At 37.9% G+C, this 25,656-nt stretch overlaps 1 protein-coding gene across 5 annotated transcripts; it reads left to right on the forward strand.

Moving 5' to 3' along the window:
* The first annotated feature begins 154 nt into the window (after nucleotides 1-154).
* GKAP1 (G kinase anchoring protein 1) lies at nucleotides 155-25,583 on the forward strand. Of its 5 annotated transcripts, none has more exons than XM_074855528.1 (12): nucleotides 155-174; nucleotides 7,269-7,532; nucleotides 9,684-9,827; nucleotides 14,635-14,712; nucleotides 16,278-16,401; nucleotides 17,455-17,477; nucleotides 18,145-18,297; nucleotides 18,692-18,793; nucleotides 20,786-20,849; nucleotides 22,362-22,432; nucleotides 23,326-23,403; nucleotides 25,275-25,583. In XM_074855528.1, exons 2-12 carry the CDS (start codon nucleotides 7,314-7,316, stop codon nucleotides 25,320-25,322), a joined length of 1,104 nt encoding a protein of 367 aa, XP_074711629.1. In that variant the 5' UTR covers nucleotides 155-174; nucleotides 7,269-7,313; the 3' UTR covers nucleotides 25,323-25,583. The 5 variants fall into 5 exon arrangements, with proteins under 5 accessions (XP_074711629.1, XP_074711631.1, XP_074711630.1 ...); XM_074855530.1 differs by lacking the exon at nucleotides 155-174 and adding an exon at nucleotides 704-813 and having other exon boundaries at nucleotides 20,786-20,843; XM_074855527.1 differs by lacking the exon at nucleotides 155-174 and adding an exon at nucleotides 705-813.
* Nucleotides 25,584-25,656: the final 73 nt, after the last annotated feature.

Raw genomic sequence — 25,656 nt, forward strand, 5'->3', positions numbered from 1 at the left:
ACGGAGCACAGTGGCGTAACTCGCCCCTGGCTCAAACCCCCCGCAGCGCCCACAACCTACAGGCCCGGTCTTGCGGAGTTTTTTTCTCCGTCCCGCGGGCGGTCGGTGCTCGCCAAGGGCGGCGCTTTGAGGCGGCTCGAGGAGACACGTCGCCTTTCCCCACGGCTGGCGCAGGTACGGCGTTCCGCGCGGATCCAACGGGAACCGAGGCACCGACCCGGTTCCCCCGCCATCAGCCCTCCCGGTGCGCCCCTCGGGTCCCGGCGGCGCGGCCCCCCTAGCCCCGCTCCCTCCTTCGCCAGCCACCCCAGGCGGGGGCCGGGCGCTGCCCCCTCCCCTCCCGCGGGCAGGGCAGCGCCCTCCCCCCGGCGCAGCGGCCCTCGGGCGGGCGGCCGCGCACCGGCGGGCGCGGCGCAGCTCAGTCCCGGGGGACGCCGGGGCTTCGCGTAGCCCCGCGAGTGGTTGCGGCGCCGCCCCGCTCGCCTCGACCTCCGACGCGGCGCCGGGGCCGCCGGGGGCGGCGCGTGCCGCGCAGCGGCGGCCCGCCCGCGGCCCGCAGTCGGTTTGACCCCGGCCGGAGCCCGCACCGACCGCCGGGCCACAGCGGCGACGCCGCGGTGACGCAGTGCCGGGAGCACAGCGCGCGCCCCTGTGCCCGGCCAACCAGCGGGCGAGAGACAGCCACGAGCCCACCGGCCAGCGGCGCGCGCCGCAGCTGCGGCGCTCGGGCCCGCCCCCGCTGGCCCGTTGTAACCGCCGGCCCCGGGGCAGCGCCCCCGCCCCGCCCCGCCGCGCCGCGCCGCCGCCACCGGAGTGAGTGTCCCGCCGGGGGCGCCCGCCCCACTCGCCGCCGCTCCTTCTCGTCCCCCAGCCGCTGCCCCTTCCGCGGCGGTCGGGGCTCCGCGCCGCGCCGCCCTGCCCTGCCCGCGGCGGGGAGCGAGCGGCCGCGGGCCTGTGGTGGCAGGGAAGGAGAGCGCCCACCCGGGGCCGGGGGCCGCGCCTCCCAGCGGCTCCTTCCGCGGGGGCGGCAGGTGGCGGCGGGCGCCGGGCAGGCCTGCCCCGCCCCGCCGCCGCTCTCGCCGAGCTGCGCCCGCCCGCTGCTGCCGCCCGCTCGCGGTGAACGTGCGGCGCGAGGCGGGCGGGGGGCCGCGTCCAACCGGACCGGGCACCGGGCGCCTCCGCCACGGGGGGGTCTGTCCGTTGGCCGCCTGCCGCGGCGCGGAGGGGGCTGGTGTCTGGGCGAGAGGTGCGGTCATGAGAGGAAAACCCGAGCGCGGCAGAAATGCCGATCGTACACTGGTCACTGGTTGTTTGTTTGTTTAAGGTTACTAGTACGTACCGGTCTCTAGTAAGAACGCGGGCATTTTTTGTTGCATTGGTCACGCACAATAAATCGAGTGTGAAGCTTCAGGTTTTGTTAGGTAAAAGTTCCTAACCTTAAAGCTTAACTAATTTCCTTTAACTTTTTTTTTTTTTTTGGAGGGGGGGTGGGAGGGGAGAAGTCAAGGGAGGAAAAGCAAGGGAGGTTACGTTCGAGCATAGGATTCTGACTGACAAAGTCAGACTTGCCTGAGTTTTAAAAATGCTTTAAAAAGCGTTCTTCCTCAAAAATACTATTTTTTCCAAAGCCCTGCAGTGCGTTCGCCATATTCCCCTTTGAAGCTGCAAGGCCCTCCGCCTGCCACAGGTTTACTGCTGCTGTGAATGCCGGTGCTCCAACTCTTGTAGATTTCTGAACCAGGTGTGGGGTTTTGGGTTGGGTTTCTTTTGGCTGTGAAGTGTCTTGTGAAACTCATTGACAAGCTGATGACTTCAAGTAATTTTAAGGACTTAGAGCAGTTTAATGCAACTTCATAGCTTTTGATCAGGTGGTATAAAACAAAAACAATCTAAGCGGAGTTTGTCCAACTGAGAGGACCTCCTGTGCAGAACTTCCTCTAAGCGCACCGATAGGAAAAAGTAGATCGAGCTTGCTGTCATAAATGAATGAACAGGCAAAGATCAATACGTGATGTGCAAAAGGTGCGAAGGTGGATTGGTGCCAGTAGGGAGCGGACATATTCCTTCACTTACAAATGTATGTTGTGTATTTTAGTGTTATTTCAATTCTACAAGCAAGTACTGAAGTCAGTCAATACTTCAGGTGTTTGCTAAGAACATATATTGATTGTAGATTATCATAAATATGTATTTTAGTGGTAGAGACAATTAGATTGTGGGAAGGAGATTTAGCATGACAACACCGTATGTGCCAAGTTTTCTACAACCTGCACCTTTATATTAGAGGTTTATTTGATGATGATAGTGGTTAAATAGGAAACAGGTTTTATTTTTGGGCCCTTCAGCATGTTTTCCTTGAAATCATAAAGCCCCACATTTAAAGCTATGTGATTGTTTCACAGATGCTTAAAGGTGTACTAGAGGTTCCTAAATTGTGATGTACTGCTCATTTCTTAGAGGTGCTTGCAGTGAAATGGTAACTCGTGCACACGCGCAGAGCTGCACACAGGCCAGGAAGCTGCTGATGCTCAAACAAAGTAAGCTTGTGGATGTGTGCTAAATACTTCTTAGTATATGTATTGGACAGTTTACACTAGAGCTTTTAAAACTCAAGTGTTTCAAAAGCTATTTCACTCGCAACGTGTGGGTAAATGTAAGTAACTGATATGAAAGGGATTTCAAGTTACAGTAATGCCAGATGAGCGTGTTACTTTTATTACTGCACTTTCTTACATCATGTCTAAAATGAGACTGAAGTGTCTCAGGGCATTGATGGATCATATGTTTCTGAGTATACTTAGTACACTTCAGGGAACTGAAGTTAAAAAAATACCTTCTTTTTTCAGTTATGACACAATTTTAACTTTCTAAATATGTCTCCTTGTTTACAAAGACCTTAAGGTAGAGTAAGCACTTTGTGCTTACAAATCACTGTATCGAACATGCTGAAGTAATACATTACGTGTTTCATAAATGGGACCAGCTTGGTATAATCTATTGATTTAGTACCGAACTCCACTGTAATCTGTTCACGTAGGCTGATATGATTTATAGAAGAGTATGACCTAGGAATGAGTAGAGCACCAAAAAAATTACTACTTGCTAGTTACAACAAATGCTTCTATGGTGCCTTGAAATTATATGGTGTCATGCTTATTTTATGTTGTTAATATATCAAGCTGAATAATATGTCATGTCAGTTGTAGGAACCCTTCTCACTGACTTTATAGTTTGAAACAGATTGCAGAGACAGTTGAACTAATAGCCTGCTAGTGATTTGCAAAGCAGAAGGTGTTGAAACTGGGTCATTTATTGGTGCCACCTGTGTATCAATGCCATAGTGATGTTGCAACTTTGAAATCCATTATCAGTGATCTTTTCATTAACATAAAAATGGAGAGTTAATAACTTTCTTGGTACATTAGAGAAAGTCTTCTCAGGAGCATGTGACTAGTGCTAATGCGTGACACGCATGGAAATGTTGTCTGAAAAGTGGGTTTGTCGCCTGGTGTGCAATAGGTCGATAATCACACACTCAGGAGAGATACTGCTTATTTATTTTAGAGTTGCTCAAGCTAGGTGCTCAGTGCTTTCCCACCATCAAGCACACCAATGGGACTTTTCATGCTATATTTATACACAAAACTTGCAGAGTTAGTAATTTTCCAAGTCCATCCTCTCTATGACGATTGGTTAGTAATTTACATACAATTATAATACCGCTGACACAATACTACTACTACACATGCTCAGGGGAAGGGTCTTCACCTGGGCAAGGGTCGTCTTGAGCTACAGGCAAGGGTTTTAGTATTATAGTGAGGGTAGTTCAGCTAAGGGTACATGGACCTTAAGTTTGCTTGCCAAGTTGGCAATGTATCCTCTTCAAGGTCTAATTACTCTGGCATGTCCTTGCTCAAAGAAGGCTGTCTACTTGTTCTTCTGATTAGGCATGCCTTTGCATATACAAAGAACATCTTTCTTGACCTAAGCATAATATTGCTACATTGTTCTAAAAGTTTAACCTTCAACAAAAACAACTCCAAGTACTGATGTTCGTTTGTTGGGCTTTCTTTAACTTGCTGTCTCACTTGAGATAAATGAGTAAAGTGTGCTTGTAGCATCTGCACAGCTTCCTTTTACTCCTTTTGGAGATTTTTGCTGTACTCCATATCGTAAGAAAAGGAATTGTCTTGAATTTAGATAGGCTTTGGCCAACTGACTGTTATGAATACGTAACATTTTTCAGACTGCAAACCTCCTGAAACCACTGTAAAGATTGAAATGATTTTTCAGATCCTAGTTTGATCTGTGGAATTACAAAACACTTTGTGGTATTTGAATGCTTTTTTTTGTGTGATCAAAAAGCCTCTTTGAGCACAACCACAAGCTCAAGAATGTCAATGCTTTAATTTTATAAGACTGTTCATATCTCTAATAATAAAGAACAACACAACTTACATTTCTGTTAAAGGAAAAAATAATCTTGTAAAATGGGTGGCAAGCATCTATGCTTAGCTGAAAGCTTTTGAGATCAGTCCATTGCTTTCCTATGGGAAGAGGAGTCAAATCTTGGAACTAAAGTATTAGGTACTTGGTAAAATTTGTCTGTCAGAATTGTAGGTGTGGTATTAAAATGTGAAGCATGGCATGGTGGTAGGCCTCAGTGAATCACTGGATCCATCTTTAAGTGTTGCAGAAGTAGGATGCTTAGATCCTGCTGTAATATGAATAGCTGTATTGAAATGTCCTACTAACTGAATTAGCCATGTTAACAGCTCTCTTAGATTGAACTGAAGAATAATCTATCTTGCAGTTTCCTCTACAAGCTTATTACTATCCATTTGTTCTGTTCTGTGGAAACAAATGTCATTCAGGAATAAAACTCTGTAAATTAATTTCATGTTGTTACTGAAGTATTTCAGTGAATTATAACAGCAGAATTCCATGGGTAGTACTTGCTTAATGTGCTTGTCAGCTGGGCACTTAATTACATGCCAGCTGCAGTCAGCCAGCAAAAGTATACCTGTTGTGTTTGTTGAAAAGGGAGACAGGAGTTTGCAGCTGTATTTCATAGTGGTGTAGAGCTTCAGCTGCTATGGCTGAGTCCAACCTCTTTATTTTTCTTTTATCTCTTGTTCAAGAGTGACTAATAATTGTATCTTGATGATGTTTTCTCTGAAATTGTATTTCCGAAGGATCTAGCTGCTATCACTGCAGCTTGAAAATATGAAATGTTTTCAAACTGCATAGGCAAAAAGAAGTATTTGGCACCATTAGCAGCTGTTAACTTAATAAACACTGTTGTGCTGTTTATATATCTATCTATATATCTATTTATATGAAAACCCAAATATATCACAGTAAGTAAATAGAGACTAGAAATGCCAAGCTTTTGGCTGATTAGAATCATCCTGTACTAATTAGTGCATTAGGTTTTTTTTTTTAAAGCCAAGTACAGCAGAGAGTTTACAAACTTCCAGCGTTAAGACTGTTGTAGTCTGGTATAGTGGCAAGAGTACCATCCAGTATTGTAACTTCATGTTACAGCGTGGCTGAGTGCTTATCTTTAGCACTGTTTTTTAGTGAAGATGTATCTAATCTTTTCTCTGAGATTCAGGTTTCAACTTACTGAATGTTCAAGTTATAAGCGCTGTAACTAAGCTCCTAAGCAGGATAACTATAGTTATTGAATATTAAAATGCATGTAAAAGCATATACACAAACCCAGGAAAATCCAAACTTACCCTATTATTTAACCATTTAAAGAGAATAACAAGTATTAATTACTTAATGTGTTTTAGATGTGACTGATAATTTTTTTTTTAGATCCGTGGTTGTGGTCTGATCAGACAATCTGAATATCAGCATCAGGTAGATTCACAATTTGATGTCAAGTTTGTTTTATTCTTGGAATACAACGAGCTTCATATGATCAGCTTCATTTTCCTTTTTTGAGAGAAATAGTGTAGGGTAATCTTTGTATGAGAAGCATGCTGTTCACTGTAACCTTTGTTTTCGGTAAACTTGAATGAGGACAGTATTAGCTTACTTGCTCATTCTCTTTAACCTCTGAGAAATAAAATGTAATACTTCTTTTCAATAATTATTTTGGGTAATGGTCACAATGGTGACAAAACATTGGTAACATAGCATTGTTTCTTGTGATATGTCTGAGCATCTTTAGAGCACCTGTACAGTTTTGTCCTTGAGAATGTTTTTATCACTAAATTCCAGACTACCTCTTGAAATTTCTGTAGATTCTCATGTTCTTCTCTAATAATAGTCAACAAGCAGCACATTTGTAGACCATCTGAGCAGGCATTCAACATCTTAGGTTAGAGTGGTCAAACTGTAAGGATTTCTTTCCAAACAGCATTTTCAAAAAGTATGTATTATTTCACACCACCTCTCTATCGTAGTACATCAACATAGCTAGATGTTTTCTATGAAATTTATAATCACTGATGAAATAACATCACTTTCAATCTTTTCTTAATTCACTAAACTTTGCATGGAAAAATTGCAATGAGACAAATATTCTTATAACAAAAATTTAACTTTTACACTAAAGAAATGATCTGTACTTTGGAGTAGTATCATGGGAATATACATGTTGTTTATAGCTACAGGGTGCAATGGAAGGCCTAAGTGTGTTTCCCAGTTCTGCTTCTCCCCAACATATCCTTAGTGTTGTGCTATAAGAACAGGTGAGCCTGATGCTTGAGAATAGTACCAGCTGCAATGCTTGGCTCACCTCCCTGTGGAGGAAACTGCTTGTTGAATTTCCAGTGGCTTGGGAACAAAGTGATGCTACTGTAAAATAAGAAATAAGGCTGCTTACCCAGAAGTGGAGCCTGCATATGCGTAATACCTAGTTGTTTCTTTCTCAAACCATGTGTTTGTCGGGCTCCAGGGATCACATCTGAAATAGTTTTGGAGCCCTACACTGTTGCTGTGTTTGTGGGTTTTTGTTTTTTCCCCTCCAGATCATGAAGGCCAACTTCTTTCAGAGCCTTCTAATTGTTTTTTGCCCATCAAACATGATCACTTGGGAACAAATGTATTAGCCTAAAATAACTGTTGTCTTACAGATTATTCTTTCCTTTTGTAGTTCTTGTTCAAATACTTAATGCAGCTTAGTAAAAATATAAAGAAATAATACTGAGTTTTGAAGGATTTTTTATACAAATCCTGCAGCTAACAGATAGGAATTACTGATTATTTGGTCAATCATTGTTTTCATTCTTATTTCTGTGCTACTTTCCTAGGAAAACTAATAACTAAAAAGAAGCCAGCTCAGTAGAATTTCAGATATGGCAATGGCATCTACTGCAATTGGTTCAGTTCCTACCACTGCATCTCGTTTTGCTTTACTACAAGTCGAAAGCGATACTGAATTGGAGCCTGGCAAAGGAGGAAGTGGCCGGGGTGCCAGTAAATCTCAGGCTTCAGGGGGAAGATCATCTACAAATGAGAAAAAAAGAAAGAAAAGGAGAAAAAAGAAAGAACAGCAGCAGAGTGAGGCCAATGAGGTAAAGGGATTATATTTTCAGTAGTGGGTAAAGTTGTTATTTGATAAATAATTTCTGCTGTCCCTGACAAGTCATTGTTTTGTTTTTTTATGAAACAAATGCTACTTAGTCACAGAGACTGCTTTTTTTCCCTTTGCCTTATTAAGAATTTTTTATATAAAAGTAGGATACTCACTACTACAGAATTTGAAAACTTTTAATGCAAATAAATTGCTAGGTTTTTCTTTTTTGACATCACCACTTCAATAATTAATTTCTGATGAAGGGTATGACCTTTCTAAGAAGTGATTGATAGGAAACAACTTGTTTTCAGAAGTTTGTAGGTAGTCAGGTCTAGTTGCCTGCTTGGACAGCCAGTATATTAAATTGGAAATGTGCTTTCAAGGTTTGTTTTTTCTTTTCAACAGACAGTTAGACCTACCTACTCTGTCTGAAGAGCTTTAACATCTGGTTTCTTAAATTGTAATTTTTAGATTTATTCATTAGTCCAGTCTCTTAATCTATTAAATCCAGAGCCCCTTTTTTTTTTATCTCCCTCTGTGAATTGGAGGGTGGAGTGAAAAACAGTGGTGATTTTCTGACATTGGGATTCTTGAGGCTCATAAATGGAAATTAAGAAGTGAGACTGAAATAACTGTTCCAAGATTCTGGGACCTGGAATTCTAGTTTGCTGTGTCTGACAACTGATCTGAGATAATCTCTCTGCCTGAAATTGTACAGATCTCTTACCAATTTTAGTATGTAAGACAAACAAAACCCCCAAACCCATTTTTTTTCTTTTAGTATCTATTAAACTTAAAATCTTTGAATTTTTAGTCATTTCAGTAGTGCTAAGCAAAGTGAGGTTTTTTTCAGCTTTGATGCTGTTCTCTTTATATTGAAGATTAAGTTTTCAATAAGCATGCCCCGATGTTTCTTTATGCCCACCTTAACACCATCAAAACTTTTAACACTATAAAAATAATTGTGTGTATACATATGCATTGCATATATCTACAGAAATTAATTTGCATGAAAATGATACTTGATGGCAAGGAGGCAAGTGAGGGCCGACTCATTTTCTTCACCCCAGCATGTACTGTTCCTGTGGCTGTACTCCACTGAAATTATACACCAGAATGGTCTGCACCAGTGTTCTTGCCAGCACTGTAATCTGAAGAAGGAAGCAGGGGTTGTAGTGCTGGGGCAGGCAGCAAGAGAGACAGTAGCCAAGCACAAGGTAGTATGGCTAGGGGACTGTTTGGAGGGGAAGGAAAACATTTCTGAAATAGGTGCATTATTGCCTGATTTTAAGTAACTTTAAGCTAAGATGAGCTGCCGTTTGAGGAAGGAGTCATGACACTCAATAAACACACAGTAAGGAGAACACTGTTACTGTACTCTGTTTCCTCTTTCATCTGTTAATAGCTTCTTTCTCCCTTCTGGGAGCCTTTATGATAAGGAGATCCCTGTCTCTAAACTGATAGTAGATTGTATTGGTGTCTTTTATTTTCACTCCAAGTAAGGACCAGAGCGTCAGTTAATATGTAAGCGTGAGCAGTGAATGTCTTTGAGCTGCCAAATTTGCAGGTTATTTGTCCACTATCAAATTCTATAATCATGTAAGGTATTTTTAAGATGGCACTGTTGTATCCATATGGTACAGCAATTAAAAATAATGCTTATTACAGGTTCTTAAACTGTGACCAACTTTAGACTGTTGACAAACTGTAAGGACTATATACGTTGTTCTTTTTCTACCTGAACCTCTAGTTCCTCTGTGTGCCAAATCCATGTATGCGACCTTTTCTTTGGCATTATATTTAATTTGGGTCAGCAGTGAGCACACTGTAATACCCGATCCAGCAGAAATCTGTCAGACACAGTTATCTGTTCAGATTTGTTGAAAGTATTTTCAGCTGGCAAAATATATTTACTTTTTCATCGGTTTATGTTATGTGGATGTGGTGTTTCTGATCCACCGTTTCCCATAATTTTACATTATGGTGTGTTACCATAAATGAATAAATAAAGATTTACATACCTACAGAGTAAGGTAAAGCACATGCATGTCTAAAAGCACATGTGTCTGAATGCCTTTGTTAATCCATTAACACTGTTTCTGTATACTTGTCAACATTTTGATTAATGTTAAAAATAACTGTTTTGCAGCTCAGAAACCTTGCTTTTAAAAAGATTCCTCAGAAATCCTCATGTGGAGGCTGTCTATCTCAGCATGAACAAAACATACACGCTGCAAGGCAGAAAGACTCTCAGGAAGAAAATTGGCAGGAGTGGAGACAAAGAGATGAGCAGGTACAGCTTACTGTATTTAGCTGTTTTTTGCTTTCCTGAAATACGTTACTCCATGAAGTTAAGTCTCATGGGTAAAGAGAGATGGCTGGAGAGGAAGCAACAAAATATTGCCACAAAGAAGGAAAGGTTTCAGTGAAAATTCAGGCCACATCTTTTGTCAAATATAGTTTATAGTTTACATACCTCATAGCTGGATTTCAACTATTTTAGGCCAAAATAGCATAGATGGACAAAGAAAGAATTTGTTTTAGTGCACGTTTCTGGATGGTGCTTAAAGAAACGTTTTGGTACACTTTTCTAGATGCCTTTTAAATAACTGTCTGCTATGCACTCATTCACTATGGATAATAGTTTGGGCTGTCTTGTTATGTTTGAAGATGCCCTTCAGAATATTTGATTGCGCAACCTTCTTCAAGGCAAATTGCTAGTAAGTGACACCAACTGGAGTTAAGTGTTTCATGAAGCTGTTGAACTTACATGCTGGTATCTACTAGGATGTTATTTTCTGTTATAGACAATTTTCAACTTATGCCTCAACAAAAAAGATAGTTGTTCTAATTAAGATGTGATACAGAAAGCCATATTGACGAAAGACTGACATTTGGATACTGGCCTTAATTTTTTTTTTTTTTTGTGTGTGTGTTGCTAATGATTTGGTATAGGTGCCTCCTTAAACAAAGTACAGCCAAGTTCTTAACTTTCCAGGCTTCTAGATGGTTGTCCTAGTGGTGGAGTAATGACCTAATAATCCTCTTGAAAATTTCCAGAGCTAATTAACTTCAGAATTACTTTTTAAGGTGCAGATTTGCTTTGCTCAGTACTTGCAGTTTTTTATTGTGTGATATAAAGCAATTATTTCAGGTAAAAAAGAATTTTGTAGTCTAATTACTGGGTGGTGAAATGGTCAGACAAAATAAACTCAGTTACAAGCCATCAATTCTCATTAATTTTGATCTTACTGACATATGGGCTGTAAAGTTACTGTAGGATTCTTTTATTTTAAAAACAACTTTAGAGCAATTATCATAATTGTAACATACAATATTTACAGTCTAAAGACATCTCTGTCCCATTTTTGTGAGAAAAAGGAATAGTCAAATGCTGTCACAGTTCTTGAGGTTGAAGAGTAGACTGTTTTGCAGCACAGCTACATATGGTCACAGTGGACAGAGTGTAAAGAATGAAGATACAGTGTGAATGGTGAATGTTTTTTTCAACAAATCCTGTGTTAACTTTGCTACACTAAGCATTTAGTGAAATGGTTGACACTGTCATGATCACTGTTAGATTGCAGTTTTGATATTTTGTAAACATGAAACAATTAAACTTTGTTTCAAGTTACTGGTATGACTTTGACACTGTAGGTTTTGAGGCAACCATAGAGGTTACAGTGAACTTGTTTGGTTCATAAATGGTTTAGAGCATTGGTGTTTAGACCTCAAAGTGCCAAAAAGTTGCCCTAAGTGCTTTAAACTTACTTTTAACTTTACCCAGACACTCTTAAATTATGTGAATATAGGAATCTGATGAGTGGAAAAAGAAATTGCTACTTGTGATTCTTGTCTTAGAACAACAATAAAAACATTTGCCATGGCTCAAAGTATATAACATGGAGTACATGTCTTGTTAGGATATTCTCAATAAAATATGTGTAATCAATAAGATTCCTTTTAAAACTGTTACTTCACTGTTATTTCACTGTTTGTAGATGCTGCTGATGTATTACAGCACTGGCAGGCATTGAATTAGCTTGTTTTTTCTTATATGAGAGGGGAAAAAGGACACGAGTGAAAATGGTGAGGAATTTAGTTTGATTATGGTGTATTCATTTTTAGGCTTTTAAGGAGAATTATTAAAAGCCTGTGAGTCCCCACTGATTTCTGCAGTAGCCTACTAACAAGGCGGTAAAGGACTTGTGACCCTGAGATGAAAATTAGGAAGTAAAGGCCAGTATCACACAAAGAACCATGAGCCTTCAATATTCACAGCTCTGCTTTATTATTTCTATTTATCACCAGCAGTTTCAGTAATAACTTGTCCTCTTGTCTGTCATCTTGTTGCCCAAATTGTATAACAGTTCCATTTCAGGATATGCATTCAGTGGTACTTTTTCGAAGTAATGAGTTAGTGTTTGTTTATCAATTCTGTTAAATTATTAATTTGTTATGTTCTGTAAGGCTATAATTTGAAGAATCCATGGATAACTGATTTCAAGAATTGTAGTCTTGAGGTAAATCTGATTACAGACACAAGGTACAAGTATTGGAGACTTGATGCTTTGAGCACAGTATTGAGTGAAGAAAAGCATAGGCTTTGGAGTAGGTCTGAGAAGGCAAATCTGCTGAGCAATAATCTGTCTGCTTGATCTGAGGGACTCAGAACTGATACATTACTGAGGGCCACAGGTAGATTTTCCTCACACTTGTTCAAAACTTGACCCATTCAGTTGTATTCTCTGAACAACCCAAGAGGAGATGGGGCAGGCACTTGTCTAGCTTCTCTGTAGTTTAATTGTTAAATGACCTGAAATAAAATTTGGAATGTTTGTGCTCCAAGCTCTTCTCTTTCCCTGCCTATGACTGTGCCAAAAGCATGACTTCAGGGTGATTTACATCTGACTGTTCCATCCCACTGAAGCTGCCTTACTTTTATTGGGGAATGTTGCACAGTACACATTTGTGTATGCAGGGATTACCCTTAGGAGTAGCAACCTTTGTATAGCCAACTTCAAACATGCAGTCTTGCCCCAAACTGAATGACTGCTAGGTAAGTAAATTATGATAGGGTGTCGTACTAGAGATCACATAATGCAATTTTTGTGCAATTTATAATAGTTACAGCAACATTGTGGTAGTATTTAATAATTATTAGGAGATTGTGTGCTAAATTAGCACTTTCAGACACACAGAGGCAAACATCCTAAATTCATTTCTTGTGCGTTTACGTTATTTTTGTGTGTTAATTGTTCTCTTTTTGGTAGTCTGGGTGTTTTTAATCCCCATTCTCTCCTTTTTCATCATGTTCATGTTGAGTTTTTCAGTGTAGTAGACTATAAGGCCTAAATTTTGGTAGATAACTACCATTGTCAGATTGGATTCAACAGCTGTGGGCAAAAGCAGTTCACTGATTTTTGGGGCATGTCAGTCAATTTAATTTATTGTCAGTTATCGACCCTCTAATTGCCGATCTAGCTACTGAGAGAAACCCACCCCTGGCCGCTGCGCGGCCCCTCCTCCCGCCTCTTTGTCGCCAGCCCCCCACTCCTGCCCCCGGCCGCGCTCCGGGGATGGCCGCTGCGGCCCCTCCGGGCGGGGCGCTGGCCCTGGCCCCCCCTCCCCGGATCGAGCCCGCCCCGGGGCGGCCCCGTGCGACCGGCGCTGAGCTCGAACCACGAGCCAAACGCGCAGCGAGGAACGACAGCGCCCCGAAATCTTGTAGCAGTATGTGGTGAGAGCGCTATTTCACTGTGTTTCAAATAACCGCTCAAAAGGGAACAACTAGAAGCGGTGCTTTGGTCTTCTCTTAAGCGAGACTGATCAGATGAATTGTTGAACAATTAGGAAGAGTGTGTGTGTGCTTCTACACTGTGTAATTAATCACTCTTAGGCATATGTAAAGCATGTACATGAGAACCTGTAAGGTTTTTTCAGAACGTGGTTCCTGTAGACAAAAAAGCTAAGGTATTTCACACAGCCCAGTTTGAGCAAAGTACATTAAGACCACTTAAGTAATTTATTCACTTTAACAGCTATTGTAGTTTATTCAGGAATGAATGAAAAGGACTTCAATTGAAATTCAAAGAACAAGAAAATTATAGATAATTAATTTTACTAATTAATATTTTGGTTAAGCGCATGAGGAGAGCGCTATGATGAAGCATAGACTTCTATTTGGCAGCACATCACACAGGGGATTGTAGTGGTTCCTTAAGACCATAGACCTCAAACGAACAGAGTTTTGCATTCAGAACAACTTAATCTTGGTTAACTTTGCTGTAAACATATTATTAGCTATTTATACATTTAGATTATCCACCATCTACCTCGACTATAGCATCTATCTCTTCTAGGTAAATCTCTTATTTTTGCTCCATTGAACTGTTGCTGGTACTGGTCTTCTCAGCTCAATCCTTGAGCCTTCTACGCAGCAGAAGCTGGACTTCCCTGCACCTTCCTATTTTCCTAGAACACAAGAAAAAAGAGAGAACCCATCCTTCATTCCTGTTCTGTGGTTCTTGGTTCTTCATAGCTCACACCTAGAAAGCTTCAAATTTTCTTTGCATCTCCCAAGAAGACCTACATACTTCGTTTTCTCAGAAATGAAAGAGAAAATATCTTGAAATAATTCAGGTTTTCTTAGTTCTGCCTTCCTTTTAAGAAAAAAATGAAGTGCACTTAACCTGATCTTTTCTATGCAATGGGTGAGCGCTTAGACTTTCTGGTGGTCTGCAATGACCATTTTCATCCTTTGACATCCTCTGGCTTTCATGTTTCAGACTAAAAATAAATATTTTAAAGATATCACTAAACAAATCATTGAGATGAAAACTGTATTACATAAAGATATGCACAACTTACTTATGCTTACATTCATTGCAAAGTTTGCTGCAGCAAGATACTTTATTACTTATGGTACAAAAAGGTGTATTAACTTAATAATGCCATATGTCACATCAGTGAAACTTAGCTTTTTGGCAATTGTAGTGATACATGTATTGAAATTGACATTTAGGGTGGTCTTAGTGGTTTTATCTGCCTTTTTTTTTAATAATCGAATCACATAAAATATGTTAATTTTGTTTCTTCAGCTGACATCTGAAATGTTTGAAGCTGATCTTGAAAAAGCATTGCTGCTAAGCAAACTGGAATATGAAGAGCACAAAAAGGTATTTGCAGGATTCATCCTAATGTAAAAGCTGTGTAAGTTTGAGGCTTGAATTTAAAAAAATAAACCAAAAAAACCTTCTAAAAGTACCATTCACATAAATTGTTTGCTTACACTGTTCAGATGTTTAAGAGTTCAGAGAAATATTGGATTTGAAAGAAACCATATATAATAGTATTGGCTGATTGTTGGTTTTTAATTCTTTTTTAATTGTCCTGTAAAGGTAGAAAGTTAGTTTTACTTTTTCATTTTCTGGCATATAAATGCAGTGAAATTTTTTAAGAGTACAACAAGAGACCCTGACCTTCCTCAGAAAAAATTCGGCACGCTTGAAGAGTAAGAGAATCAAAGCACTGGCTTCTCCTTAGGCCTTAAAGTGTTAGTTACAGTTGAATCATCTGCATTTTTACTAACATTTTACCTGGTTTTGAGTGTAAATATTTTAATTGTAATAAACTGTATACGTCAGGATGCTGTTTTCTGAATGGTTTTTATGGAACACTGAAGAATTGTTCCGAAAAAGTATGCTTAGATGAAATTTTTATTTCTAACAGAAGTTGGTTCTTACTCGCAATAAATCAGGAGCTAATGAAATGTTATGAAAATATGTACATTTAAATACAATTATGCATCATAAAGAAATAAAAATTGCATGTGCACTTTTGTGCAAATATCTCTGTATAACACTTCAGTTTTTTGAGGGGTACCCTCAAAACAGTACCATAGTTCTTGAAAACCAAGCATAAATTTTTAACTTGCATACTAAAAGTTTTCATTAAAGCGAAGACAATCTTCAGGCATAGCAGCATAGCATCATTTGTAGACTTTCTGAGAATTACCTCCAAATAGTTTAAAATATATACTATACAAAATATACCGTACATGTGTATGCTGAACAAATCTTGTTTCTATGGAAAAAGCACTCCATTTCTATATTTGCTTTCTGTATAACAATTTTTTTCTTAAGATTATTTAACATTTAATGTATTTTTAATCCTAGTTAAAATATTTAATTAGTGCTTAAGATCATTTTTAACAACTGGAACATTAATAATTTGCTAAGAATTTTTATGTAGATGTGTGGGGAGGTGAGACTGCAGTTCAAATGGGTGATTTCAATAGGAGTAAGGTCAAATGGTAGAGCATTGCTGCACACTAATAGCACTCTGACTTATACTGAATGAATAAGCATATTTTGAGCGTAAAAAGAAGGTAAAAAGAAAGTACTAACCTGCATTGTGTAGCACTCTGCCTTCCTGCATTTGACTACTGTATATCCTCAGTTTATGAGTTTTTGGATAAAATTTGATGTAGGTGATTGAGGAAGTACTAGGCTGATTGTTCATTTGCTGTTCAGTGAAGAGCAATGCTCTGCTTCAGAGAACAGAATCGATGCTTAATTGCTGATATGTCTTGCACTCTTTAAACCAATCTGAAGCCTTCAAATTACTGTTAAGGCTAAAATCTCCTATAGTACATGATCATTATTTTTTTCCTTCATAAAGCTTCAGGAAAAAATATTTGGGTATTGAAGAAAATTATACCAGTGGGACTTTATTCTTCTAGGAATATGAAAACGTTGAAAGTACTTCACCCCAGTCAAAGTCTGTGAATAAGAAAAAGAACCAGCAAGGAAAAGACAAACCTCTCACTGTGTCTCTGAAAGACTTTCAGTCAGACAGTAATATAGGTATGCCTTATCATACCATACGAGCTGTTCTACTTGGAATTTTCTTAGTGTGTGTGCTAACAGCAAAATGCCCTTCTGTCTCTGTTCATTAATATTGTGTTTAAACAAACACTAAATGAGTTTCAGTTAGTGCATCCTACTGAGTCTAAAAGCTAAGTGTTCTTTATATAATAATGGGCTAGTTAGATTAGCAGGAAGAAAAGGAAAAGTTAAGGAAAGCATAATTTCACATATTATCCCGGGGGTGGGTGGTGGACTGAAACACTCTTAACGTCACCTTTTTTTTTAAATCTAAGTGGGTTTTTTTACTAAGTTTGCACTCCTCAGGCAACTGAGTTTCTCCGTTTCCTGGGTAATAGCAAGTCATTGTTTGCCTTTCTTCATGATACTGGCTTTTATTAAGATGAGTAAATCTTGAAATAACTTATATCCACTCATTATATGCATTATTTATATGTTGAAAATTAGTATGTGTCTATAGAGCAGAGATTCTGAATTTTAGTGAAGAAATCAAGGTAGATTCTAGAAAAGGAAGAAAGTAATTTGTTTTCTAACAAATTTCTAATTTCTTTTAAGGATGTTTTTATCTAAATCTACAATATTTATTAAACATGTTATTTCCAGATAATCTGAATAGAGGAAAATGCTCAAAGGCATGGAAGGCATTCATGTATACAGTGAGATACATGCTATAGAAGTCTAAATAGACTTAAAAAGAAACAAACCAACAAATTCCTCAAGTGTCTGTACCAAAGACATGCCTTCCACTTCAACTGAAGCAAACAAATATGGGATGCTGCTTTTGATTAAATAGTCTGAAAGATTTGGGAGAAGATGCAAACACAGGGATTGATGTACGACATAGTTTATAACCATGGCTTCTAATGCTTTAGTAATGATTTTTTTAAATTCTGACTTTGATAGGAGAGTTGATGTTGAAGAACTTCAATAGATGGGCTTTTACCCCCCACTTTTCAAAATGTCTTGTTTCAATAGCTAGCTGTACAAGATTTGATTAACCTACTGATGTCATTTTTTTCCTGTTCTTTTCAGATAACCTTGCTAAAAAACATGAGGTGAGTCTTAGTCAAACTAGTTTAATTAAAAAAAACCCCAAACCCTCTTACATTTAGTAGGTAATTATTTTGGCACTTTCTGTAGTGACAATCAATTATACATTCTGAAACTGAGCAATTGCCATTTGGAAAATTTTTACAGATGCATAATAGAGATATACGTCTGCAGTTCTTTTACCTTGAGAACTGAGTATTGGCTTTCTTAGAACTACCTCTTGCTTCTTTAGTTTTCAGATAGTCTTTGATGCAAGTTGCAGATTTAAAAGCATGTTAAAAAATACAAATTGTAGTACAAAAAAGCAATTTAGATAAAGTACTGTGATGCTACTATGTTGTGGTACTGTCCACAAATATTAAAACTCTTGGAAGAATAGTTAACAGTGAAACAAAACATAAATCAGTGTAGTCATAGTGCAAAATTATTAAATTCCAACTTCAGGCTTTTGTGTAATCTCATAATTGGCTAAATGTTAACTGTTAATTAATTTCCAGGCTCCTCAACTGGTATCATGCTCTCTAGGTGGACGTCACAGTATTCCCAGGATGTAAAACATAAAACAATATCTGGATACAATGCTTTTCCATTACTTTTTTAAACATGTTGATTTCTAGCTCAATATTAACTTATACATAAAGGAAGATATGTTATAGTACTTACTTTTAACAGGAGCTGAACTCCTCCCAGTCTTCATTGCATGATGGAGGATTTTTCAACAGGCTGGAAGATGATGTTCACAGAATACTTGAAAGAGAGAAAAGGAGAGTCCAGCTCACTGATTACAGTGAAACAGATAACTGCACATCTCATGAACAGAACCAGGCATGTAAAACAGCAGTCACTCTGAAGTGAAGAAGCTTGCCTAATGAAGCTTATTCAGTGATCAGAAGGGAGCACCTGAGTAGAAGAAAGCACAGATCAAAAGCATGATAATCTTAAAGAATTAAAAAACCCACAACACTGTAATATTTTATCTATCTGGAGAGGTATTTAAATGAGTTAATTTTTTTAACATGAAACACTTGTGATTGAAATAATATTTGCTCCTCAGAAAATGCCAATATTTATTACTGCATTTCTTATCCTTTTGGTATCTATTCACATATACCTCTTTAGTTTTGATCAAAAACTCTCTTCTCTAACAAGTAAGTTGCCTTTCCCAAAAATCAAATTCACATGACTAAATTATTAAGAAGTGACCTTTCCTTGCTTATAGGAGAGTGTTTTGAAAGATGGAAAAACAGAACGACTAAAGCTCGAGCTTCAGAAGAAAGATGCAGAAATTGAGCAACTGAAAAATATAATAACTCAGTGGGAGGTATGTAGCTGATACTACTTTCAAATAGTAGACAAAATTTAACGTTATTATATATTTGAAACAAAGTAGTTATTAAAATGTGACCGATCTGCAGAGATGCTTTAGACTGGCCACAGATATGTATTTACAGAGCAAATTATTCCTTCAGTACCACAGAAGTGGTCTTTCTTGGTTAAGTTAAGCATCTAAAAATAATCAAAATAATCAAGACAAAGCATCCACAAATAAACTTCATATCTGACATATCAGTCACTACTTGTTTTCTAGTATTGCTGTTTTCATGGTCAAAAAAATAAAGATGTAATCTAAGACTAGGCAAGATCTTGAGCAATCTGATCTGCCTTGGAAAATTAGCTCTGCTTTGAGCAGGAAGTTGGACTTTTTTGGGTCTTTTCCAACCTATTTTTTTAAATTCTACTCAGCTTTTCTTGCATTTAAGAACTACTTGTTGTTGGGATTTTTTTTTTTAGATTCAGTCCAAGCGGTTAAAGAAATAAATGAATATTTTATCAGGTTTAAGAGAAGTTCTTTTGAAGCTGTAGTGTAACAAGAATGGAGTCCTGTATTTTGTTACATCTTTTCCTATTTTGTTACACCTTTTCCTACAAGTGTAACTGGAAATCAGATTCACCATATGCTAAAACACACCAGGAAAAAAGATTTGCTTATTAATAATTACACGGTATTGCTATATACCAGAGTAGCTCCCTGTTTCCAGCAGAGTCTGATTAGTCTGGATAGTATCTAGAGTAAAAAGGGCAAAATTTCCATGAGGAACTGGCATTGTAACAAAGTACAGTAAAGCAACATAGAATTATTTTAAACTATTTTATTACTATTTTTATTCATTGTTTAAGGTAGACTGAGCAGGTTGACAGATTGGGAGTTTTTCGATGCTTCAAAGAAATACTTGTAGTAATAAAGACATGAACTTTGTTAACAGCAGTTTTCACTGTGTACAGAAGTTGGAATGCTCAGGTGAAATTTTAAAGTATTAACTCATTCATATTTACCATTATCAGCACTTGATCACATTTGACAGAATAAATACAATGCAGAAGGATACTGGTGAGGTGATGGATGATGGTACAGCTGTTTAATTTTATGAACTTGTCCAGAGACCTTAATAGAGTTTTAGGTGGCCATGAAAGGTCTGGCTTAAATGTAAGTTAATTATCCTCAAGGACTGGTGTCATACTCAGAGTGGAAGATAGTAGCTTCTTCATTACAGAAAAAGTAAATCTGGAATTAAACTTCTTGCAAGAGTGTACAAGAGCAAACTGTATGAAGAGACTTGTGACAGGAAAAGTAAGTTTACAGGTGAGATAAATGACTAGAACTGACATAGGTGGCCAGTTAAGGAAAAGACTGACTTAAGAAAGTTGTGGTGGTATCAGATAGATTGGAAAAAACAGCAAAAATAGGTTCCTGAGTAGTAAACTGTAGGGAATTGAAAAGGAAAGAAACTGTAACGTGATAACAATAACTGCTGAGTAACACAAACTGTAGAGCAGTGGGGTCTTGTCCTACTTATCAAGTAATACGGCAAACTATTTATATTATCTTGGTATCTAAAAAGTGCATTATAATTGTAATTTTTCAGGGGAGAAACCACAAAGCCCTCGATGCAAAAGGCCTGTGTACTTCAGGCAGACCTGAATGGCTGTTCCTGCACTCACGATGCACTGACCTAACTTTCTTATTTTAACTTGCTCTAAGCTTTGTGCTTGCCTTTTTTTTTTCCTCAACTGAGTTATTGATCCACTTCTCCTGTTGTGTATTCCTTACTTTGGCTTTGGTTTAATTAAGACATAGGTGATCATAATGGCCTTTTCCAATCTAAATGATTCTATGATTCTGTGGTTCTGTGATTAGATTCTCTGCAGAAGTTGTAATTTTAAACTCGAAGTCTGACTCTTAAGTTATGCTTAGTTTATAAATTTTTTTTTTTTAGTAGGGTATACATATAATAATTGAATCTCTTTAATACAGGCAAAGTATAAAGAAGTAAAAGCAAGAAATGCACAGCTTCTGAAGATGATGCAAGAAGGTGAAAGTAAGAGTTTTATCAGGAAACTGAAGTGTTAATTTTAAAACATGGAAGGAACTTTCAAAGCACATTTTTAAAAATAACTTGACTCAATGACAACTATAAAGAACTGAGAAGCTATTAGTTTGCAGTGACTCCAGTGAACAGCATTTGGTAGACCACACAGTACTGCATTTCTGCTATTATATAACGCAATCAGCTGCATGTTGAGATCATTCTTTGAAATATAAACTGTTCGGTTACATTTTAGGTACAATGATTCTTCAAGTTAGGCTCTCTTTTGCTAGTGACAGCTATCTGTTCTGGACTGGTATCTATAATATTTATTCAGACACACTTAAGGAAACTTCAGTTCTTGCAACTTTGCAAGCTGTGCTTTGAACTGTTGGAAACATCGTTCCACAGCTAAGCAAATCTTTTGCCACACAATGAATAGGGATAGCTAAACCACAGGATTATATATGCAAATGTGTGATAATTTTCTTCTATTACAAAACTATTCAGAGTTTATGATTTGGAGTTTATTGTCAAAGTTGAGGAAAAAATAATTTATATATATACACAATATAATGATACTAGGATATTTACATGCATATTTCTTATGCATAGTTATCCTTTAATATTCCTAATCTTGCCTGATGAAGTGGTTTGAGTCTGTGATGCCAGCCACACTAATTTTGTTACAAAATTGCCTTTGCTTTTCAATCTCCTAATTTAGATCTTGGATGTAGTTTCTTCTCAGGGCTAAATTTTCAGCTAAAAAAACCCTCAATTTTCTTCTTGAAAGTTTGTTTACAAAAACTATGTCTAAACTAGTTCAAATGTTCATAATGTGATTGATCATTGCAAATTTCAACTTGGAACTTTACTACTTCAGGTTGGTGTCTGAGCCAAGATGATATATTTTTCATTTTGAAAGCAAAGAAGTAAAATTCTGGAAGTTTTTTGTTTGTGGAATAGTAACATACTATAAAATGAGCAATTTTGTGTTTTTCTGCAGACTGAGTATTCTGTATTTTGGTGAGAAGAAAGTTCATGGCAGAATTGAGCCTTGGAAAAAACTTCATTTCTTCATATTAAGAATTTTAAGTTATCCACAAATATTTCAGAGAAACTGGCTAAATAATTTAAACGTCTCCATATTTGAGTAAATAGAAGTTTCCACAGTTATGACTGAGCTCATATGTGAAACTTATGATCCCAAAATCTCGATTCATCATCAATATTCAGTTTTCTAATGGACTTTGTTCACCATAGATACCTCTCAAATCCATGCTGCTTACAGGGTTAAGTGTGGGGTAAGTAGTGCAAGGTTGGGGTTTAATCTCCAGAACTTTTGAAGCTGCTACTAATGGCACTGGTAGCTAATGGTTGATTTTGATTTACAACATCTACCTTTGAAGATGGCATTATTTAGAGGTAACAAAATAGTGAAATAAAGTGATGTCACGGTGCTATTGCAGATGAAGACCTGTAAATCTAGAAGGATCCTCATGCTGTATTTTTCTCTCTCTGTAGTGAAAGACAAAGCAGAAATACTCCTACAGGTTGATGAATCTCAAATTATCAAAAATGAATTGACCGTACAGGTAAGCAAGGATTTCTAAATGTAAAATTTCATGAGTATTTCAAGGATGCTATTTATTTAAGGCAGTGATAGAGGCAGGGGAGGGAGGAAACTGAAACAAAAGCTTGTTAGAAGCAAAAAATGTTACATTTCATCCTTAGCCCTGCACTGTGTGTGTCAGAGGACACGTATTACGTAAATCTCCAGTATGACTCAGAACTCTTTCTGGAAAGACAGCAGACCTCAGCATGCCTGAAATTATTCTGCCCTGAACAGCACTTTAGGAATATCGTTCTGTGGTAACCCAAGCTACGAAGCTCAGAAGGGTGCTTCAGAAGATGCTTCTTTCCTGGGTGGTGTGTTGTGGTTTTTTGTTTTTTGTTTTATTTATTTATTTCTAGTCTCAAGTTTACAACACAAGTGAGCTACAGATTGCTTAAGACATGTCAGTTGGCAAATCACTGTACTAGAGAGCATGCAAGACTTTTTGGTTAGTTTTTGGTCTGCAGCGACTATTAGTTCTAAGCCCTTGACTTGTCCAAATGTCTTACATAGAACAGTACTATTTTTTGAGGGTGATGTAATAAGCTTATCTGTGTTGCATAATACTACATCCGTGAAATGTTTTATGCAATGAGCTAGTGCAGAGTCCAAAAGTTGGAAGAGTTTCTAACTTCATAGCTTTTCTATGTCAGTATACAGGTAAACCAGTAAATGTTGCTTGGGAAATAAGTCATTAAAGAATATTTTACTTGTACTTTCAGTTCATGCACAGTGATAGTGGTAGTCACTCTTGAACTCAGCATGTATTTCTTACCTGTTTGTCCCACATGGTACTACTGGAGAACAACACTGACTTCATAAACTCACAGATGTTAAGGATACTTTATAAATTCATATTCTGTATGTTTTTAGGTAACTATACTTCATGCTGCATTAGAGCAAGAAAGATCCAAAGTGAAACTACTGCAGGCAGAATTAACAAAATATCAGGTAGTTATTTTCTGTGTTTGTAAATTTACTTGTTCTTGATGTAGCTGAGACAACTATCACGAGGTGAAGTGCTCTGAACTGACCAATTAGCTCTAATTCTTCCAATTTAAAAAAAAAATGCAGTTCATATTGTAGGAAAAAAAAACAGTAGCAAAACTAAAGCACAGTTTTGGCAAGTTGAAGTCTACCACCTGTTTGGTACTGCAAAAATTCTTGAAATATGCTAGTCAATAAACATTCTTCAGGCAACAAGTTGGTTTCACTGTCTAACTGTGTGTAACTGGACTAACTGTAGACTTTCTTTGGTTCTGTATCTTAGTTCTGTCTCTAGCCAAATTTTTGTAGTAGATTCACAACAAGTTGTGTCAAAATATGAGTGATAAGCTCAGCATCTTGCTGACTGTGTATATGCTGTTTTGTTCAACTTGGCTACTAACACAACTCAGTGAATTTCAGTTAACTTTTGCATAAATAGTATGCTGCTCAACATTCTTTTTGAAGAGTGACAGTATTTGCAAATAAGGATCTGTACTTGTGCATGACTTGACACATTTTGGGTTCTTTTTTTTGTTTGGTTTTGGTAGGTTTTTTGTTTGTTTTGACTGTGAACTTTTGCACATGTTAGAAGGAGAGCCTGTAGTACATAATGGAAACTTTTAAGGTAGCCATGTAGTCTTTGGCAAGCTATCCTATTTCAAGTTGCAACACATTGTGTTGGAATACTGTAATTTTGTGAAAACTGGCTCATTAAGCCATAATTACTCTTTCTGAAGCTACAGATCTTTTCTGACTACATCAAATTCTTTGGCTAGCATTCCATGGAGTTCTGTATGTAATCTCTTGTCTCTTTCTGTGGTCTTTTTTCCCTTGTCACTTTACCTCAAGTGAGCAAGTTCCTTCTTAAAATTTTCTTGCAGCAGTTGACAAATACATGCTTGTTCAGTCCCTTGCAGAGAAGCTGAGTGCTCATACCACTAACTGAAACTAAAGTAAATCTCTTGTCAAATTCAGTCATTCACATCACTGTTCTGACTTACAACTTCAGTCTTTCTGTTTTCCCCTCCCATCCATGCTTTTGCTAATGTTTTTTTCTCTGTAAATAGAAAATTTTGAATAAGATAAATTTATCTTGTGTTTAATTGTAATAAACAGGTTTAAAAGAGTAACTACAAAATTTACAAAAAACTGTCTTTGTTTTACTGCAAAATCACCTATTCCGTTGCTTTTTTTCTCCTTCCCCCCCAGTCTAATATGCTTTTACCTTTTTACATCCTGCTGTATTTCTTGCTTAATTCATCACCCTGGGTTTTTTGTTTGGCTGGCTGGTGGGGGGGGGGTTTTAACTTTTTTTTTTTTTTTTTGCGCGTGTGTGTTGCTTTAGGAAAATGTTCTCATCTGCCTTGCAGGGATTATTGTTTCTGCGTTTATTCTCTCCTGTAACCTTGCAGGCTGACCAAGACAACCCTTCTTGTATTATTACTTTTTGTGGCATTGTGTTTGATAACATGAGGCCCAGTTTTTTTATAGAATACTGCTTTGAAACATAGCATGCCTTTCAAAAAAAAGTAACCCAAATCTGTGGATTAAAAACAAAGAAACAAACAAAAAACAAAAAAAGGTTTTATGCCTAGATGTTAACATCTCAGTTCTGTATTCTATAAGTGCCTTGACTGTTTTAATTTATATAGCAGTATTTTGTGTTCAGACAAGTTTGCATCCCATAATAGTTGTATAATTTAACAAAAGTATGCAACTTAACTCCTGAGTTTTTTCTTGTTAATTTATACTACTTAAATATACAAAATAATTGCAGATGTAAAATGTCATGTTTAGTATATTAACTAAACATTTGTTTTAATTCTTTCTTACAGAGTGGGAAAAAAGGGAAAAGGCACTCAGAATCTGACCAGTGCAGGTGATCTCCTCTGCCACCAGATTCAAAGCAAAAAAACATCCAAATCTTTCTTCAGGGTTTTGCAGAAATTTATATATTTGTTGCACAACTGCTCAACTATGCAGTTTTTGAAGAGAAATTAACAATTACTAGTTTTAACAGTCTGAATAACTAATTTGTTGCACTTTCTGCTACAGAAAAATCAGAAATCTAGTATTGCAAGAGAGCTGAAACTTAACTGTAATGCCATTAGTTTTTCATCATTCAATAAAATTTACTCTTCCATTTCTATGTTTGAATTCTTTCACAGAATTTCTCAATTAAGAAGACTTCACTTAATGACCATCAGGATCCAAATT

The sequence above is a fragment of the Strix uralensis genome, chromosome Z (assembly GCF_047716275.1).
Source record: "Strix uralensis isolate ZFMK-TIS-50842 chromosome Z, bStrUra1, whole genome shotgun sequence".
Classification (NCBI taxonomy): domain Eukaryota; kingdom Metazoa; phylum Chordata; class Aves; order Strigiformes; family Strigidae; genus Strix; species Strix uralensis.